Source organism: Eptatretus burgeri, chromosome 1 (assembly GCF_056783735.1).
Source record: "Eptatretus burgeri isolate ZD-2024b chromosome 1, Ebu_testis_v1, whole genome shotgun sequence".
Lineage (NCBI taxonomy): Eukaryota > Metazoa > Chordata > Myxini > Myxiniformes > Myxinidae > Eptatretus > Eptatretus burgeri.
The window spans coordinates 86,533,123-86,555,339 of record NC_140961.1 but is presented as its reverse complement, the minus strand read 5'-3'; the positions used below and the strand labels follow the sequence as shown (position 1 = coordinate 86,555,339).

Here is a 22,217-nt window from a genome sequence, read left to right as displayed (position 1 = left end):
GGGGAATATGTGGGTGAAGTTTCCCTTTGATCTGTCAAGCCATTCTGGAAGAGATTTTTATCGGTATATTCTTCAAAAAAAACCTCAGCTGCCAAACCGTGTGACTTACGAAATCATTGTTATCAATAAAACATTCCACTGAGTAGTCGCACCTATGGTGAAAATGTATTGTCAATTGGGTAAGCGGTTGCAGAGAAAACATAGAAAACAAGAAGTGAATACTTCGATATCACGAGGCTGGGAGCAATAAAAGTCGAGGTTAAGAATGATGAAACAATTTTGCAGTTTAAAATTTAAATGTACACACGGTGAATGAGCATGCATGATGGGAAGAGTTGTGACGTTGGACAAATTTCTATTTATAGCCCTCAGATCAAAGGGACGTACGCGGCTATGTGTGACAGAAGACGTGACAGAAGACACAGGACAGAATAGCCAATTATATAACCGCGATGTCGCCGCTCCGTAATTACCATTGATAGATATACGGACTGATGGACAACCCAAAAAACATCATGCCTCCGGCAACTTAGTGGAGGCATTAAGATGTTCTCTCTCTCTCTCTCTCTCCCTCTCTCTCTCTCTCCCTCTCCCTCTCCCTCTCCCTCTCCCTCTCCCTCTCCCTCTCCCTCTCCCTCTCCCTCTCCCTCTCCCTCTCCCTCCCCCTCTCCCTCTCCCTCTCCCTCTCCCTCTGTCTGTCTCTCTCTGTGTCTCTCCTCTCTCTCACCCTCTGCTGGCCGTTGGTACATTGCGTGTACTGTTGTGGCTGCTCCTTGCTTCGTGCCATGAGTACCTGTCCTCTGCCATGCTGTTTGGTGTTTCCACATTCTCCATTTTTCGTTCCCCTTTGTTCGGTTTTTCTACTTGTGGACTTTTCTGCATGTTTTTTTTTCCTTTCTGTCTGGAGAAGACAGAGACAGAGACACAGAGACAGAGAGAGACAGAGACAGAGACAGAGACAGAGACAGAGACAGAGACAGAGACAGAGACAGAGACAGAGACAGAGACAGAGACAGAGACAGAGACAGAGACAGAGACAGAGACAGAGACAGAGACAGAGAGAGAGAGAGAGAGAGAGAGAGAGAGAGAGAGAGAGAGAGAGAGAGAGAGAGAGAGAGAGAGAGAGAGAGAGAGAGAGAGAGAGAGAGAGAGAGAGAGAGAGAGAGAGAGAGAGAGAGAGAGAGAGAGAGAGAGAGAGAGAGAGAGAGAGAGAGAGAGAGAGAGAGAGAGAGAGAGAGAGAGAGAGAGAGAGAGAGAGAGAGCCCCCACGGTCTCGTGGCGAGAAAATCGTAACCCGAACTCCTGGCATAGCCGCACGGGGTGGGTTTTTTCTCGCTCACTGTGACCGTGTTCTTTATTTTTTTGACTTTCATCGATTGATATAGTGGTGTTTCTGAAATGCCTTATTCTCTCGGTAAAGTTTACTAACTTGTTTTCTTGAGTTAGAATGGCGGGTGAACTTTTCCGCATTGAGACGTTCGAGTCACTAACTCATAAACACAGGTTAGTTTGCGTCCCTCCCAGCGAGGTGGAACTGAACGATGTACTTTCCACCATCGGTAACATCATTGGATAACATAACATAACATTCTTGCTGCTTATCGCATGAATAAGAAGTTTGTTGTGTTTGTGTCGGAGGAACACGTGGTAGCAACGATAGTTCAGCATGGCCTGTTCATCGAACCGAACATTTACCTTTCTGAGTTCGATTTGCAGGCCCCAACAGTTAAAATTAATATTAGTAATATTCCACCATTCATAAAGAACCAGGACTTGTGTAACCAGTTAAACAAGTTTGGTAAGGTTGTGTCGAGGATCTCCATGGTGCCGATGCGTCATGTTAGTGATAAGTTTAAACACGTCATGTCTTTTAATAGAGTAGTTAATATGATACTGACTGAAAATGAAAAAAACACTGAATGTCGTGCTAAGTGCAAAGATCAATGGGTTTTAATATAAAATTTATGCCTCCTCAGAGTTCATGATGTATTTTGGGTGTGGGGCTTACGGGCATATGAAGAGTGCTTGTCCCAATGTGGTTGCACTGCAAGAAAGTGAAGGTGTGGTGAGGAACCGTTCATCCTCACCACGTACTGATGGGAAGAAGGTGAACCAGGAGCCTGCCCCCCCCCCCGTCCACCCCTATCGGCGTTGGGTAGAGGGTGATTGAACGTGATGTAATATTAATCCTCCCAAACCAAAGGAGGACGTGAAAGTGGTTGAATCCTCTCCTTTACAATCCACTGTACAGCACAGTCTGGACGATATGGAGGTATCCATTACGAATACCAGGAAAAAAGGTCATAAATGGTCAAACTAAAGATGCTAAAGAGCAGAATAATGTTCAGCTAGTGTCAGGCTCGTGGGACCCCCAAGGTACGTCCCACATCAGAAACCCCTTGGTGGTTACGGAGTTTTGCGCGGGTGTGGAAGCTTCGCTTGCTCCACTTGCCGACTCTGAGCATGACACAGAAAATAGTGAAGCGTCTGAGGATGTCTGAAGTGTTTGTCCTGATAGCCAAGCTCGCTCAGATGAGTTACTAGCTGTGTCTGACAGTGATGGGGAAACATATGAAGGGGAAAATCCCTGTGAGATAAATGTTAACCCTTCCCTCACAGGTGATGATGAAAGGAATGTGGAGGGGAAGGACATGGACAAGGCAAATTCGGAAGGGTCTGTAAAGAGGGCAGAACTTTCAGTTCCCATGGGATCTCTTGAGCCAAAAGTTTGTGTTCAACAAGTAAGAGGGGAGGGCATAGATGAAGCACTTGATTCGGACAAAACCTCTTCTACTCCACATTTTGGTGCTTTATGCTCTCAAGTGGTTGAGAGAGGGAAACGACACAACCTTAGTGTCTCAAGAAAATGTAATTAAATTCCTGGACGATACGTTCAGGAAAAGACATGTGAAAATCAAAGATTACTTCCAAAGTCTACATGATTTCGTTCAAGATGCAAGGAGTATGATTCGTGAACATTATCAGGTTAACATGTCAGATCCTCAATTCCAAAGGTTAAGGAAATGTGTTACTCGGGCGGGTAAGGAGCTTCAAAAAGAACTGACAGAATGGAGATGAAAGTAGCATCCCTGAACATCAATGGAGGCCACAGTTGTGTGCATCACCTCCAGTTGTTTCAGCTCTTTCAAAATGAAAAAAATGATGTGCTAATGCTTCAGGAGACACATGAAAATCAGTCTTTTGAGGATGAGTGGCATAGAATCTTCAGAGGTTGTCCTTTCTTCTCCTGTGTGCTTTTTGAGGCCAAGGCTGGTGTGGCAATAGTGTTACATCCTTGACTCCAGCCTTTGGAGATAACTTGAAAAGAATCTGTAAAGGTTACTTACTGTCTGTGCAATTTGTCAATGGTAACCAATAGATTTGTGTGACTAATGTCGACTGTCCTCGTGCTAACTCTGAAAGAGGTGGCTTTCTGTATAAGTTGGCAGAGTTTGTAAGCACCATTAACTTGACCATGTTGTTGTGTCTGGGGGGGGGGGCTGGGTGGGGTGACTATCACTACATCCTCAATCCACAAGTTGATAGGAACACGAGTGAGCCTCATCCACCCAGTGCAAATCCTTTGGCACAACTTGTTAAGAAGTTTTAACTTGTGGATGTGTGGCGGATACAAATCCATAACATCTGTCAGTACAAATGGGTTTGTGCATCAATAAATCTTAAACGATGGCTCACGTAGATAGATTTTATGTTAATCATGTAATGGTAAATATTGTTAAGAACTCATAAAAGGCCGTCTGGTTTTTCCGACCATCACATGATTGTTATGGTGTGTGGCTTTCCTCATCATGTCTGTGGAAGTGCATATTGGAATTTGAATGTGAAACTTCTACAAAGTGCACATTTTAAAGAAGCATTTAAAATCTTCTTCTTCTTTCGGCTGCTCCCGTTAGGGGTCGCCACAGCGGATCATCCGTTATGATCCGCATAATGATTTGGCATAGGTTTTACACCGGAGGCCCTTCCTGACGCAACCCTGGTCGCTTCTTACGACACAGGGATATGGTACACCTATTTTAACCGGGGTATACACCGGCCCAGTACACTGGTACTCATTTTGCCGACCTCGGAAGGATGATAGGCTGAGTCAACCTCCTGGTGTGTGTTAATTCAAGCGGTGAACGGGGCTTGAACTCAGGACCTTTTGGACCCCAAGCCGCGACACTAACCACTATGCCAACACCAGGCTATAAAGAAGCATTTAAAATGGTATGGGCAAATTGTGAGTGGCAAAAGGATTCATATTTAAACTTAAGACAATGGTGGGACTGCACAAAATCCCAAATCAAGTGTTTTTTTTACCAGCAATACTGCTTTTTTAACACATGCAACACATTTGGTGTGATATCTGCCTTAAAAAACGACATACTTATTTGTGAGCAGAAAGCTGGAATGTCTAAAGAGAATGTCCAGCAGTTGTCAGAGAAAAAGACCCCTCTGGCTGAAATGATGAAAGAGCGGGCGGCCGGATATACCAAAAAATCCAACTTGATACACCAAACAAAGGGTTCTTCAATTTGGAGAAAGCAGTCAAGACCTCTCAACAGATCCATGCTTTGCACTCTGCTGGTGGTGCATTGTTGACCTACCAGAGTGATATTAAGCATGATACGAGGTGTGTTCAAAAAGTATATATGTATATATATATATATATATATATATATATATATATATATATATATATATATATATATATATATATATATATGTATATATATATATATATATATATTTATGCGGTGTGTTTAAAAAGTATATATAGATAAGTATATATATATATATATATATATATATATATATATATATATATATATATATATATATATATATATATATTTATATACATGTTTATGAGCTAATGCATTGCAAAATAAATGTGAAATTTGAAGCAAGTCTAAAGTGTTACATCAACATGTGAAACGGAACTTCAGCCACCATAGAGCCAAAAATATAACAGCCAATGTACGATATGATTAACACATCTTCAAAGCGTCACTGCTTCATAACAGCATGTTCTTTACGTCCTCGTGTCAGGTTGGAAGACAGCATGATTGCATCACGGTGGCTCGACGCCAGAGCTGCTGAACAGAAGTTTCGGCAAGAGCTGGGTTTCCGCATGCTTAACTGTGGGCGCACTGACCTTGTCCAACAAGCTATTGCACTACTGGGAAAGTATGGAGTCAATGCACAGAATGACCAGGTACCAGAACTTGAACATTTCTACTGCCTCACTTGCCATTTTCATTTTTATTTATTTCTCACTAAAATGGATGACAATTTCTGCAGACATTTGCTTTTTCTTGTACACTTATTTTCATACATTTTATCTATTAACGATTTATTTTAGCATTTTAAAGGAAGCATTTAATTTGGTTTTTAACCTCCTGATTAAAAATGGTTTTAAAACCATCAATTTGCTGCCATTTTGTGGCTGCCTTTCTTTTTGTCGTTGTTGTTTTTACGATGAGGATCCTTCCAATTTGATTAAGACTTTTATTTTACTCATGCATAAAATTGTTTATAATAAAAAGTGATGTAAACCTACTTTCAAAGGTATTCTCCAGGTGTTTATACACACTTGTATCATCCGAGTAGAAGCTTTCATATGCCTTAACTGCAGAATTATTTTGGATACATGTGTAACCAGTGCATGAAATCATTCTTAATTGTAGCCTTGTTCATCAAAAAAACTTCTTGCCTCGAAGGTGCTCTTTAATGCTGATGTCCATGACAGGCAATCATCCCTGTACCATGCCACCATTCATCTGTGAACGACAATATGCTCGATATTTTCTTTGACCAGAAATGTAATAAATATTCACTCGTCCACACTCAGTGTGTGTGTGTGTGTGTGTGTGTGTGTGTGTGTGTGTGTGTGTGTGTGTGTGTGTGTGTGTGTGTGTGTGTGTGTGTGCGTGTCATGCCTTGTGGGAAGAAATGTCAGCATTTGTCCTGTTTTTACTTGCAAAAATCGAAGATTCTTCAAGTATATTGGGTGGTTGCATCCATGATTCTTTCTGTTTCTGTTTCTCTGTTTGTGTTTGTTTCTGTGTCACTTGCCTCCTGGTCAGAATTTTAAACCAATCTTCATGAAACTTCACCATGTGGTGGAGTTCATCAGAAGTTTTATGAGGTCAAAATAGGCCAAAGTTCCACGACTGTCAAATTTCTAAAATCTTCAATTTTCATCCGATTGAATTGAAATTTGAAGAGGATTTGCACAACAGGTCACTGAATTCAACCAAAATTTTTTTTTTAAGGTCAACATCGGCCTTCTTATAAGTCAACTTCTAAGTTGGAATTTCAACAACATCGGTAAACTTCTTCGTTGGAATTTCTAAAATCCTCAATTTTCATCCCATTGACTAGAAATTTGAAGAGTATATATATTTCATGTCAATGAATTCAACGAAAAAGTATTTTTGTGGTCAACATCGGCTAAAAGGTCAAAATAAGCCATATTTCTAAAATTGTCAATTTTCATCCAATTGACTTGAAGAGGATTTGCGCATCAGGTCACTAAATTCAACCACCAATTATTTTTGAGGTCAACATAGGCCAAAAAGTCACTACAGGCCAAATTTCTAAAATTGTCGATTTTCATCCAATTGACTTAAAATTTGAAGAGGAGTTGCATAGTTGCTCATTGAGTTCAACCAATTATTTTTGAAGTCAAATTTCCTCAAAGGATTTCGCAAGTATTGTACCGTGCGTGACATCTTGTTTATATGTTTGGGATTCATGGTTACCACGCCTTGTGAAAACAATTACTTTTTTATCTCGTAAGGAAGAGCTTGCCTTGTGTTGCCACCATTTTTTCAGCCAATGACCATGTTAATTTGGGATTCCTTTAGGGTTAAACTTCATGCAATCCTATTTTATAAGCGGAGCAGTAATTGGCTCCACCAGATCACAGACCAGCAATAACCGCTCAGCAATGGATTGCAAAAACAGAAATATGTACATATGTATACATACATATATGTATGTGTATGTATATGCATATGCATATGTACAATATATATATATATATATATATATATATATATATATATATATATATATATATTGTTGCAGGCTGTGGGTCGGGTGAGAAGAACACCAGGGGGGAAGCTATTTCGGGTTCCCAACAGACTCCCCAGAATTGCAGGCAGTCGCACACAGATAATTCCGTGATGTGGCAGGTCGCGAACCGACCGTGAACACCAATAACTCAACCAAGTGATGAAGGGTCCTCCGTCTATTTAATCCAGTTACCTAATAATAACCTCATGATCTAATTACCGGCGGGACACGCCCTCGGTACGCCTTTTCCAAACTGGATCACTTTACCGGATCAGATGCAACTGAGCGACACTGTCAAGGACGTACTGGCTCAAAGGAACGGATCATTGGGAAGAAAGTCCCAGCTAAGTTAGGATATGGACCATGCTGGATCAATTAAAGAACAGACAAAAAACGAGCTGGGAACATTTCCACAAACGATTTATTACAGTCAAGCGAGGAAAGGAATGTGGCACAGTGAATAGAGCTTTTATTGTGGTGTGTAAGCAGAGATTGGAAGAAATGTGAAAGGTGCGGCAATAATGCAAGCAACTTACAAAAGCAGACACAGAGCAGAGTTATCCCGGCATAATTATTTTACAATCTTAATATAAGTGATGGCAGGTGCCAGGACACACACACACACACACACACACACACACACACACACACACACACACACACACACACACACACACACACACACACACACACACACACACACACACCCCAATGAAGAGGAGTTAATCAAGAGAAAAAGAGGAGAGGAGATGAGGCTAACGGTCTCTCAATACCTTTCACGATTACCCGACCATGCCACCAATATATTTTGTGGGGGATACCTCCCTCCGCTGTGCGATACCTCCCTGACAGCTGGTGTGTCGTCTCTTGCTTCGTGCAGCTAGTGTAAATCCAGAAAATGAGACTTGACCATTGGGCGTGAAGGGAGGGAGTTAGATGGAGTCAGAAGCCAATGGGTGGAGAGAGCCGACAAGGCAGTGAAGATGGTGGAGTCAGCAGGCAATTGGTAAAGAAGGGTGAAGAAGGTGGTGAAGAATGGCCGAGCCAGCAGGCGAATGGGTAGGTTGTCATTCCCAAGCCAGACAGAATGAGCCAACAGGAATGAAGACAGGAACGATGGGCAGGAACGACGAGCAGGAATGATGAGCAGGAATGACCCACCAGAAATGACGACTACTGTGGAACGACGACGACTCTCCCACCGCCCCGCAACCCATCCTTTTAGATATCTGGCGGTGCGGAGCGGGGGTGACGACCCGAAGCAATGGGTCATCACCTGAATCGGGTGCTCTGGTTGGGCCCCGGCCAGCACACAAGCCAGCTGCCATGACTGGAAGCGGCTCCACTCCACTTCCAGAAAGATGGTTCCAAGCTGCGGAATCGTCTTGCTCCAAACCCCATGACATGAATAGCCTTGCTCCGAACCCCGTGTCGTGTCCCAGCGACCCGCGGTTGATGCTGGTCAATGTGTCTGCTTCATGGTGCACCACGCGGCCCGAGCGATCTGGCCACACAGCATGACTCTGCCTGGTAGAAGCAGCAAAGACGGAGGTGCGGGAGGATGTCTGCCATCCGCGGGAGACATCTGTGGCTGTCGTGGTGAGCGAAGACCAACGGTAAGACGTTACTGTAACCCCATGGGCAGACCTGACCAAAAATGTCTGTTATTCATGCCCCGTTCTGAATGATGATAACGTATCATGGGCTGCGCGTCCACCATTGTACACGTGGTCAGTGCACAGGTCTGCCCGCCATCGAGCATGCCCCATACAGTGTGCATGGGTCCACCAAAAAGCACGTGATCAGCACGTGGGTCCACCCACCATCGAGCATCGTGTTCGCGGTTATCAGAGGTGGCGGGATGCCCAGTGTCAGCCCTAATCTTTGTCAGGGAATTGAGGGAAAGGATTGGATATAATTATTAATGGAGAGTTTTAAAATGGCACGGCCGTGTGCGCTTTGCAAGTTGCCAGCATTTAGGGTGCCATTTCTTCCATCTCCTCTGTGCATGTTTGGAAATTATCACTGCACGTGCGTTTGACAGGCTGTGATTTCTGTAGAGGGGCATTGTGTTGGGTGTGTTTTTGTCCAGTTTTTGCAAATTACCGCTGCACATGCGTTTGGCAGGCTGTGATTTCTGCAGCAGGGTGTCCGGCGTAATGCCTGCTAGGCCTTCGTGAAAGACCCATCTTACAGCGAAGGGTGCACGTGGCTGTGATTTACCTCAACAATGAGAGTAGAATAGTAGAAAAAAAAGAATAAGAATGAGTGCAAAGATTAAATCAGACCTAGCTATAAAGTTGACACAACGCATTGTCCCGTTGTCCCGCTAGACAAAAGGGAAGGGTCTGTCTGAACATATCTGAATGGAATAACTGTCTAGGGATGCTTTATGATGGTTGCTTTTGCTTTTGTGGGATGCGGTTCCCAGAACCGCAACAATATATACATGTATCTACATATACATACATATACAGTACCAGTGAAAAGTTTTGACACACCTACTCATTCAAGGGTTTTTCTATGTTTTTACTATTTTCTACATTGCAGAATAATGGTGAAGACATGAAAACTATGAAATAACACATATGGAATTATGTAGTAACCAAAAAAAGTGTAAAACAAATCAAAATATATTTTAGATTCTTCAAAGTAAGCACCATTTGCACTGATGACAGCTTTGTACACTCTTGGCATTCTCTCAACCAGCTTCATGAAATAGTCACATATTCCTCTACATTTTCATATATATATATATATATATATATATATATATATATATATATATATATATATATATATATATATATATATATTTACACACACACATACGTATGTATGTATGTATGTATGTATGTTTATGTAATACAGAAAGATCCTCCACATCTCTCCCCTGTGAATGGAGGGAATAGCCAATCAGCTCTCACATAATCAACTCAACCCAGGTGGCTAGGATTATATAAATAAATTAACACCTCCCATGCTCCTCCAGCCGAAACTGCTTCGTAAATCAACGAAGAAGGCCAACATAAGGGAAGCCCTTTGCTGTTTCAAACCCTTCCCAGAGTTCCTCCACAGCTATAAAGACATTCAAAAAGCGTTCACACATGAGAAACCCAATGCGACACACCCCCTCAGCTGCCAAACCGGTTTCATCGCTCATTTGCAAATCATCAGCAACTGCACAGACAGCAATGCATACCGATGAGACTCCCAAACATGTACCACGTGCAAATGTCAAAAGCAGTTAATATATAAATAACAAAGAAAGACCCACCCATATCCCTCACCAGTGAATAGAGGTAATCACCAATTAGAGGTGGTATGCACTCTCCCAACTGCCCTTCTAGTCTTCATTTATTTTTATTTTCATTTATGGATGCTTTCCGATGGTTCTGTGATTTTTAATTTTTTTTTCCCGATTTCCCAGCTTCGATGTCCATCGGCAAACAAAATGTCAGCTATCTACATCACCCGGAAGCTCCTGATCTTTAACATCAGTCAATGAGTCAGTTAGTTTCTCAGTAGTTAAAAAGAGCTTTATATGTATGAGCAGGGTATGCTTACACATTGTGTAAGCATACGAACCATGTTTCCCCCATTGTCTCGGGTTGCTCACCTGCATTTGATTTTGCATTTATAAATTATTTCTGACCGTTGTGTAATTTTTCCCGGGGTATCGGCTTCCATGTCCACTGGCACGCAAAATTTCAGCTTTCTAGATCACCCAGAAGGCCCTGATATTTAATATTAGTCAGTCAATGGGTCAGTGGTTAGAATGATCTTTACAAATTACTTATATATGCACACTCAAACACACACACACACACACACACACACACACACACACACACACACACACACACACACACACACACACACACACACACACAATCATCTTATTCCCACTGATTAAATTATTTATAGAGAGGGATTTATCAAACACACACCCTCATGCACTCATGAACTCACACTTTGCGCTCATACTCACTATCCATATTTAGGGTCTGCCTGAGCAGGCATATATGTCATCGGCCATAATCCACTGAAGTGTGGCGAACTCCTGATTCTTCAAATGGTTTGATTGCCCATTAGTAGAGCTTTTACTGTGTAAGCTCGAGGTCCTGCTTTTCAGTCCTAAGTCAAACTGTGAGTTTTTTCTAGATGAGTCCTACATGCAAATTTATTTCCGTTTATTAGTTATATAGGTTGATAGAACTAGTTGCCCTTCAAATCTGAAGAAAGCCCTTCACATAAAATGTGAATGACCTGCTTCATATATTATATTAGTGCAGAAGCTGCTGCCCTGATAGCACCTACACTGTTACACTAACCTATTGTCAAGAAACCTCCAAGAAGACCAGACCATTTACTACTCGCAGTCAAGGACAGGGATTTGGAATTTAGCCAGATGTCAGTGATAGCTTCCCTACTCTTCATGAAGGACTATATGGGATCTTTAACATTAAACAACTAATGGCTTCAGTCACGTCATGATTGCAGCCATGAGTAATGTCATAAATGCAGCCATGAGATGACCATGTCTTAGTTGTAGCCACAGAAGCTTGGATAGCTTAATTCATCATCTTCATAGAAAACTCCCGACCACTAAAAATAATGGTGATGCCTCCTGGTTGTGGTTGGTTGGGCTCAAGACAATTTGCCCATGTGGCAGGTCACACTTGTTGGTCCAAAATTGTGCAGCAATAGCTGTAATGTGATTCGATCTGATGTCCTCATCAATCACAGTTAGGGGTGCATCATGATAACCAGTGTAAAGCGGTAAGGCTTCGAAGTCACAAGATGGATGGCACAGCGATGTGTTGCCCTGATGAGCCCAAAAAAGGGTGAAGCTAGTTGATAGCTTCGCTTTTCATCTGCTTGGTGAGAGCATTTGATCTTGGCATCTTTGCACTGCAAGAGGCCCTTCTGGGGCTGCAATCATAATGTTGACATGATGATATCATCTTGCCGTTCAACCAGATTGAAGAACCTAATTAATCATCTTCATAGAGCTCCTGACCATAAAAAAATGGTGATGCCTCCTAGTTGTAATTTGTGGGGTGGAATCCAACATGACCATGTGACAGATGGCACTTATTGGTCCCAGGTCATGCAGCAATATCTGCAATGGAACATAATCTGGTGTCCTCACCAATCCAACAACGACTTTGAAAGATCTGCAAGGCTCTATGTCCAAGATGTTCAAGATGGTTGTCAACGTTCAGCAATCAACAATATCCTGTTCCCTTCACAAAGCTGACCTCCATGGACAGACAGGTGGCAAGAAAGAAGCCATTACTGAAATAGTCGCATCCAAAAGCTCATATGGAGTTTGAAAAAGCATCTTAATGATACTGCATGCATGTGGAGAAAACTTCTGTGGTCAGCTAAGACAAAAATTGAACTTTTGGTCTCAATTCAAAGCCTTACATCTGGCACAAGGCGAACACTACACATCAACCAGTCAATACCATCCCAACTCTCAAGCATGGTAGTGGCAGCATCATGTTATGGGGCTGCTTTTCATCAGCAGGGACTGGCGAGCTCGTCAGGATATAAGGGACAATGAAAGGTGCAAAGTACAGGAGAATCCTTGATGAACACTTCCTTGTGTGAGCCATAAATCTGAAACTAGGTAGGAGATTCACATTTCAGCAGGACAATGACCTGAAGCACAAAGCTAAAGCCACACTGGATTGGCTGAATAAGAAGAAAATAAATATTCTTGAGTGGCCCAGTCAAAGTCCTGCTTTGAACCCAATTGAACATGTATGGGAGACTTGAAGATTGCAGTCCATCGACGATGCCCATTCAACTTGACTGAAATAGAGCAATCTTCACATGAAGAATGGGCAAAGATAGTATTTCACCATCTCGCTCTGGAAAGCTGGTAGAGATCTACCCCGAAAGACTCATAGCAATCATTGCTGTAAAATGTGCTTCAACCAAGTACTGAACCTATGGGGCTGAATACTTTTACAACCAATTAATTTTGATTTGTACTTGTTGTTTTTTCAGTTATTTCTGACATGTAATCACCTGCAACTACAACAATGTTTCGTTTGATCTCTTTATTTATGAATAAAAAAGTTAATTTGGAAAAAATTGTTTCTACATCATTCATCGTTCATCTAAATGTGGAATTATTGGTAGGGGGTGAATACTTTTGCAAGTCACTGTATATATGTATGGAGAGATCTGCGCTCTACCATGTTCCATCATTATTCTGTTTTTGTTCATGTCCATACCACATACCCACTCGTAACAATAAAAACTGTATTTTTGGGGGGAGGGGAAGGGGGTGCAATGGGTATGGACATGAACACAAACAGAATTAGAATTTTTTTTTTTTTTTTTTTTTTTTATACCTTGGTCGAGGCTCGTATGAGAGCTAACACACAACTCACAGCAAGGAGGCATGAGACAAGAGGGGCGGGAGTGGAAGGGACAAAACATTGGGGAACAGACACAGGTGAACTGTGGAAGGGAGAGGGATGGGGAACATGGCGAGGGGAAGATGGACATTAAAGGGACTTTCAGGAAGGAAAGCAGGAGAATTGAAGGAAGTGGGCTTGGGTGGATTATCGGGGGTAGAAAAGATCGAGGATTTGGATGGGGGAAGATAAGAGGTGGTGGTGAACAGCTGTTTTCAACGTCTGAAGGGAAGAATGGGAAAGAATAGAGTGAGGAAGTTTATTCCAAAGGCGGGAAAACAGAGGAATGAAAGAGTGAAGATGAGAAGTGATTCGAGATTTTGGTAGTTTTACCAGAAGGGGGTTGTTGGCGGACCTTGAGCGCCCTGTGGAAATGTGGTGGGGACAAATGGCAGAGAGAGGAGGGGGGGAAGGCTGGAGAGGAGGCGGTAGAAGACAGAAAGACCACCGACCAACCTGCGGTGATTGAGTGAGAGGCCCAAAGACTCAGCTTCATTGCGGGAGATGCCAATGATCTTAAAAGCCCTGGTTTCGACAGCGTGAAGTCGAGAAAGGTGGGAGGCAGGAGCACCAGCCCAGAGGGGAGAGCAGTACTCCATCAGGCTACGGACAAAAGCTTTGTAAGTGGTCAGGAGCTCAAGAGGGCCGAGGAAGGACTTTGCACGACGGAGGATTCCCAGTCGGCGACTGGCTTTTGAGGCAAGGTTGGAAATGTGACTTTCCCAGGAAAGGTCATGGCAGATAGTGAGACCCAGAAGCTTGAAAGAAAAGACTTCTTCCAGAGGATTGTTGAGAAAGTGGATGGGGGGTTTTGTAAACGGTCCTTTCGAAGAGACATAGTGAGAGTGTGAGATTTGTCTGGATTGAAAGACATGTTCCATGTGTTGGACCAGTTTGTGATTTTATCCAGATCTGCAGTGAGCGAAGAAGCTGCTGCTTGCCGGTCTGAGGGATGACAGATGGTACGGCAGAGGGTTGAGTCATCGGCAAAGAGAAATAGAGGATTTTCCAGAGAGTCCGAGAGATCATTGATGAAAACCAGAAAAAGAACAGGGCCCAGAACGCTACCTTGAGGAACTCCAGCCTGCACAGGAAGAGGGGATGAAAGAACTCCATTTAGGGCCACACGTTGACTGCGACAGGAGAGGAAGTCTGCGAGCCATGAGTGGAGATGGCCTTGAATACCATGGGAAGAGAGTTTGGTGAGTAGGGCAGGGTGCCAGACTGTGTCAAAAGCACGTGATATGTCCAGGGATACGGCTCGGATTTCCTGTCTGGCATTGAGGACCTCCATCCATTGATGGGAGAGCAGTAGCAGCATATCTAGGGTAGAGTGACCTGGTCTGAAACCAAATTGATGATTGGAAATCAAGCCATTGGAGAAGAGGAAGGATTTCATGTCTGAAGCGATGATGGATTCCATAACCTTGCTGATGATTGGGAGAAGGCTGATTGGTCTATAGTTACAGGGATCTGTTTTTGCACCTTTTTATGCAGGGCAGTGATGTTAGCAGATTTCCAAGCAGATGGCAGATGACCTTGGGAAAATGAGAGGGTGAATAGAACAGAGAGAGGGTGAGCAAGAGCAGAAGAGCAGGCTTTGAGGACACGTGGGCTCATGCCGTCTGGACCGGTTGCAGAATCTGACTCGAGGTTTGAAAGCAAGCTCTCCACCTTGTCAGGAGAAAAGGATACAGAGTCCAGGGACAGTTGGGTGCGACTGGGTAAAGTGGGTAGAAATAGTGATGGGTTTGGGACACAAGATTTAGCTGCAAACACCGAGTTTAGACATTCAGCTTTATCACGTGTGGAATCAGCAGTGCGGCCATTTGAGGTAAGGGAGGGGATGGAGGGGGAACATACACCAGAAACAGATTTGATTAAACGCCACCAGGATTTTGAGGAGGGAGAGAGGTTTGAGAGTTCAGACTTGAGATGAGAAAGATGTTGTTTTCTGGCTCTCCTGAGGGTAGCTACACACTTGTTCCGAGCTTTGTGGAAAGAACTGAGATTGCCCTCAGTTGGGTTTGCTTTCCATGAGGCAAAGGCAAGTTGTTTCAGGACAACTGCCTCGCCACAAGCTTCAGTAAACCAAGGGCGGGAGGAAGGGTAAGACAACTGAACACGAGAGGGGATAAATCTGTGCATGAGGGAGAGCAAGGTTCTTTGAAAGAATTCCCAGGATGAGTTGATGTTTGAGAAAGTAGTGATAGGAGACCAGTCTGTAAGTTTGATGGCTGCTCGGAGACCCTGCCAGTCGGCTTGAGTGAAATGCCAGACTCGACGGCGGTGAGGTGGTTCTCTGATAACAGCCAGAGAGATGTCCACTTTAATAAGGACGTGGTCAGAAGAACCAATTGGAGCGAAGGAAGAGCAGCAGATATTGTCAGGGAAATTTGTCAAAATCAGATCCAGAAGAGATGGAGTCTGGAACTGGATCTTCACCAATATCTAATAAATTAATCCTTGTCAAACACCCAACCTGTCCACCAAATTTTGCCCAAATCCATCATTAACTTTTTGAGATTTCCTCCTCACAGACAAAGAAACAGACAGGGGTGAAAACATTATTTCCATCCACCTTCGATGGCAGAGGTAATGAAACAGGGACTTTTATTCTTGTAACTTAAATAATATGGAATTTCTTTTAACACAGCAATGACTTTGGAAACCACAACTGAATCGTTTATTAAAAGTTATTATTTGGAAGTTTAGAAACTAGAAATTTAAGATGTCATGACCACCCCTCCTCCCCCCCCCCCCTCCAAAAAAACATCTCATGATTTCTCATATGATTTGAAGAAAATCTCATCTCCATTGACACTTTTTTTTGTAAGAATAGGTTTACTCGAAAACAAGAACAGCTTCTGGAAAACATAAAGTCTATTCTGAACAATCTTGAAATAAAAGTTCCCTTTTAATCAAAGTTGCCCATTACTTCTGTTATTTGTCAATTATAATTGATGTGTGTCCAATGACTTTCACATCGCAACCACAGTTGACTGCTTTGCCGCCATTGTATATTAATAGTTACTCCTCCATTGCCTCTACATTAATGGACTGATATGCCTTCAGTTACATTTTGGCACGACATTTTGACTTAACTGCTTGTATGTTGGCTATTTTCAATGGTTCTTCATATACTGTATATATATATATATATATATATATATATATATATATATATATATATATATATATATATATATATATACACATACATATATATACATACAATTGTTCCGTTAACAGAAAATATGAAGTTTCACAAATCATGTTATGCCAGCTAAGAAAACTCTTGTAACTTAAAACCTGCAAAAGGTCCTCAAGTCACAGTTTGAAATTCCTGTGGACAGCCTTATCCACTGTAAGTACTAATATTTATTGGTTTAGGGCATGACTCCACTGATGTACGCTTGTGGTTGTGGTGACGAGGCTATGGTGCAGATGCTCTTGGAGGCTGGATCAGATGTCAATGTATCGGTGAGGAATTTTTTACTGAGATTTTTTGAATCCGCTTCAAGTTTCTGTGATTATTCATTTATTTATGCTTAACTTGCAATACTTTGAGACCCACCTTTAGAGCAGTCATTCCTTCAAATATTGAACTTACCTTTATGAACAAAGGACCTATCTGCAATTGTTGGATATATCAGATGTGTTGTAATAAATGTTTAAAATATAAGAGAGGAGGCTGTTTTTCATCTCAATGAAAGTAATCCATAAAAAACGAGATTAAGTACGTTCATTGTGCAATGATAAGAGCTCAATGATAAGCACATACTTGCATGAAGGACAACCACATTATGTAAAGTGTCATTAGCAAAGGTCATGAGGAGTCCAGCCTGAGCTGTTTTCCACTACATCTGCTACTATGGTGACAAGAGCTAAGACCCTTTGGCCATCCAAAGCTTAAGGAATATATTAGGGACTTCAAAGCAATCAACTTGGTCTCTTCCTGCATGATTTTTCTTCATTATTTTTGGTGGCTTTCATCTGGATTTGCATCCTATGTATTTTGCAGATTGAAAGCGGAACCTTGTATTGTTATCCAGCCCACACCAGGAAATATATTTGCATTGAAGTATTGTGGAAAGACACTAGTTTGTTTGTGTGTTTGAAATGAAACTTGGATTTCAAAAGGCAATTTGAAGTATGATTGCAACGATGATTCATCAAGGGCTTGGTTTCATTATTGCATAAAAATCTTTGCAGTGGTGTACATGAAGGATAAAAAAGATGAACAGGTAAATTGGATCAAGACGTGAAGATGGCATAAATTTGAATTCATTTAATTTACTTCCTGTGACGCTATTGCCAAGAGATGAATTTCAAAATTGAAATGCAGCAAAAAGAAAGCAATCAAATCTGGCATCCAGTTTATGCAAGGAGATATACTGAATAATAAACAGGATAGGAGAACACGTACAGTACAGGATATAAATATGTAGAATCTCTCACAATAATGAGGACATCTTCATGTTCCATGTGCTTGGGAGGATTGGCTAAATTTAGAAAAGGAAGGCAAGAAGGAAGTAAAGGGGAGAGAATTGCAGGAGTCAGAGAGTTTGTGGAGAGAAGGTAAAGGAAGTTCTGATGGTGGAAAAGTAAGAGAAGAGAAGAGGAAGGTGAGGAGAAATTAATGGGAAATATAGAATGGAGTGGGGTCAACTATACAATATGTAGATGACTCCTAAGATAGCTTAGAGGTATGCACAATCCCCTTTGAGCTGCCTAGCCTGGGTTTGAATCTTCTCACAGCTGTAAACCATCATCTTGGTGTTTCACATGCAAGGAGAAATGTCAATGTCGGGGCCGTTCCTTGGATAGAGGTTGAGCCAGAGGACTCATCGAACAGCAGTTGTTGTTGGTTGAAGTTAAAGATCCATCGGTGTCTTTCTAGAAGAGTAGGCAAGTTATGGGCCAGCACCATGAACAAGTTTTAAACTTTTACTCTGACTGCTTGGAAAGTAACGGCAAAGCATCCAACATAACCCTCGCCAAGTGACTGCTTAGGCAGCATCTGTAAAAAGTATGGTATGATGATGATTATGACGATGATGATAACTCTTACTGCAGCATCTAGTGCGTTATTCTGTGAGGTTAGATACAAACATGTCAATCCATTTGGCTGTGGTGCATTTTCCATAAAGTGTGAGGTGACCAGTGATTGTGTTTCTGCGATAGTGAGTGATTGTGGAAAATGAAATTCCATATTGAGGGTTAAAACTTCAACAGCTGACTAAAATGTTATAGCCAAAATCTTTTCGTATACCAAGAAGAATACTGTACGCACAAAAAATTCTCATCTTCAGCCTTTGATGGACTTTTCATTATTCACTTTGAAAATCTGCTCATTATTTGGGTTTTCTAGTGAAGCTTGCACAATACCAGCTGAGACAAAGGGTTTTATTATTTAATGGTCATCATTCTCGTGATTGTTTCATCCACCCAGGTGCCTAGCGACACACAACGGTTCCCATTTGTGCACCCTGAAACGCGCCATTGGACGGCTATTTCCTTCGCTGTGCTGTCGGGTCATGTTTCGGTGGTGCAGGTAAGATCTGGTATTGCCTGCAGGGTGGTAATTATTGATTCATGTGATGTAATGCACGAATTCCTTTTTAACATATGATGGTTGCTTGTTAAAGCTTGCTTTATTATTGGTGATCTGAGACAAGATACATTATGTTTTACACTTTTGTCAGCTACAAAAACGCTTCAGGTTAAATGATGAGAGGGTGGTATGCCAGTACTCTCTCATAATTAATTAGCGAGTGTAGGAGTAGCTCTAATTTCCACAACTATGCAATGACACTTTCATGTTAATCGTTTTTAAAAAATTATTTCAACAAAAGTCTTTGTTCAATAATTGCTCTTTGTTCAATAAATTAAGCAAGAAGGCCTACATAGATCAAATAAATAAAGTTAAGTTTCTTCTTGTTATAAACCAGGAAGCTTTCTGATGAGTTCTCATGCATCCATCCATTGGGACCATACTCTGTGCAGAACATCGGTGCTGCCGATGACTCCTTTTTTTTTGTCAATTCATCCATATTGGGCAAAATCCTGGATGGGTCACCACTCCGACACAGGATACTCGAATGGCTCAATCATTACTGGTACTCATTTTGCCGACCTCGGAAGGATGACAGGCTGAGTCAACGCCACCTGCTTTTAATTTAATGGCAAGCAGGATTTGAACAGGACCCTCGGATCCCAAGTCCACCACCCTATCCATTAAGGCAACACCAGGCATCGGTTACATGGTCGATACAATACCTGACTCAAGTGGAGTACATAGTCATGGTACTTGCCGAAAAGTATACTTTTGTGAAACTTAACATTGGATTATTGATGCTCAGATGATTGCAGATAAGCCAACTAGCTTAACATCTCCTCTAAAAGGGGTTATATTTTTATATTATGGGTGCTGAAAAATACGAAGATTTTTCTTTTTAAACTCTTCCCTCCACTCCACTCTCCCCTATATTTCATCCAACTTCTTCCTCTTGTAATTTGATTCTTCCCGAAATAACTTACTCAAGTTGTTGCGTCTGCCTCCATTTTTGACCACATGTGCTTTGTTTTCACTCCTTTTTGACCAGGTATTGTTACTTCTGATCCCTCAGCTTAATCCTTTTCCTCTCCTGACTCCAAAATGATTATAAATAAAAAACTCTTCTTCACTCCCCCCAAAACAAAGAAAAAAAAGAAAAAGGGCAATCAGAGATTGCAGACCCTTGCCAGGACTTGTTTTGTGTGGTGTGTGTAGTTTGGTGTGGTGTATTGTGTATGGTGTTGGTGTACTGGTGTGTTATGTAATTAACAAGAGACATAATTAGAACTGCCACTTTATAACTGCTGGTGTGGATGACAGGGTACCAAGATATCCCACTTTGATGCAACCCCGCTTTGATCAGACACCTAACGCTGACCCATGATGTTGGTAATTATTATTCAATTGAATTTGGAATGGGATTAAAATAATTAATTTGAAATCAAATTAAAGACCAATGCATTGGAGTAATCAGAAGGAACCCAAACAAGCAGAAAGCAAAGATGACTTCATCACGAGGAACCTGGATAGGATTCACATTTTGGCTGCTGCTCCTCCACCCTCAAATCCATCCAGGCACAGCCAAGCGAGCCTAATTCAACAACAACAACAACAACAACAACAACATCAAAAAAGAACCCAGATCAAAAAATCAAATAATTCTGCCTGCTAGACAATGTGTCCGATCAAGTTGAAATTTAAAACACTAGTGCGGGCCCGTACGTGCGTGGCCGTACGTGCAAAAAAACAAACAAAAAAAACAAGAAGAATTGTGACGTCAATTGTGATGTCACAGCACCGTGTCCTGTCATTTATTTGGTAAATAAATGGCCATAACTTGGGAACCCCTTGTCCGATTAATATCAAACCATAAAAAGGCACATCCACAGGTCCCCAGCAATATACCTGGCAAGTTTAAATTTGATTGGGCCAGTGGTTGTCGAGCAACAGCGGTTACAGACAGACAGACACACGGAGATTGCTGGAATTATAGATAGACTAGCGCATACCCGTACGTGCGTGCCCTTATGTGCAAAAGAAAAAGAAAAAAAAAGAAGAAGAAGAAGAATTGTGACGTCAATTGTGATATCATAGCAACGTGTCCAGTCATTGGTTTTGTAAATAAATGGCTATAACTTGGGAACCACTTGTCCAATGAATATAAAACCTTGAAAGGGCACACAATCAGGTCCCCAGCAATATATCTGGCAAGTTTCAATTAGATCGGACAAGTGGTTGTCGAGAAACAGAGGTCACAGACAGACAGACAGACAGACAGACAGACAGACACACACAGAAATTGCTGGAATTATATATAGATGTATTCCTCATCACTAGGAGATCATAATTTTCAAGTTTTACTTTGATAGATAAAGCAGGTCCAGAGAAAACATTATTTAATATTTTTCTTCAATCCAATATGGCTGCCAAACTGTGTGACCTATCAATTATCTTTAAGAAACTGGTAGACGCATGCTTTTATATAAGTATAAATATATATATATATATATATATATATATATATATATATATATATATACACATACACACACACACACACACACACACACACAATGCCAAGGCTCATGTAAGAGCTCACACACAGAATGTATAAAAAGGGAAGCAGGAGACAAGAGGGACAGGAGAGGGAAGCACAAAACAGTTTGGAGTAGACACATTAGATCTGTGGAAGGGAGAGGGATGGGGTGGTGTACATGGGGTAAGCACGATGGACACTACAGGGAATTTCAGGAAGGAAAGCAGGAAATATGATGGAGGTGGGTTTCAGAAAGATGAAAGGGGGTAGAAAAGGTCATGGTTTTGGATGGGGAAAGATAAGAGATGGTGGTGAACAGCTGTTTTGAAGACCTAGAGGGAAGAGTGGGATTGAAGAGTGTGTGGGCGTTTGTTCCAAAGGTGGGAAAAAGAGGAATGAAAGAGTGAAGGTGAGCAGTGATTCTTGATTAGATTAAAAAATATATTTAACCAGAAAATTGTTACTGGTGGACATTGAGCGCCCGGCACAAATATGGGCGGTACAGATAGCAGACAGCGTTTGGAGGGGGGGGGGGGTGAGGCCAGAGAGGAGACTGTAGAAGACAGAAACACCACTGATCTGCCTGCAGTGAGAGAGT

General features: G+C 41.9%; 1 protein-coding gene across 2 annotated transcripts in view; it reads left to right on the top strand.

The window, feature by feature from the left end:
• Positions 1-22,217, top strand: part of ABTB2 (ankyrin repeat and BTB domain containing 2) — a 234,954-nt gene that overhangs the window by 142,151 nt on the left and 70,586 nt on the right. For both annotated transcript variants that reach the window (XM_085890955.1, XM_085890947.1), the window contains exons 6-8: positions 5,056-5,221; positions 16,917-17,006; positions 18,979-19,080. In XM_085890955.1, the coding sequence (XP_085747081.1) occupies positions 5,056-5,221; positions 16,917-17,006; positions 18,979-19,080 (358 nt within the window). The remainder of the gene's footprint in view (positions 1-5,055; positions 5,222-16,916; positions 17,007-18,978; positions 19,081-22,217) is intronic.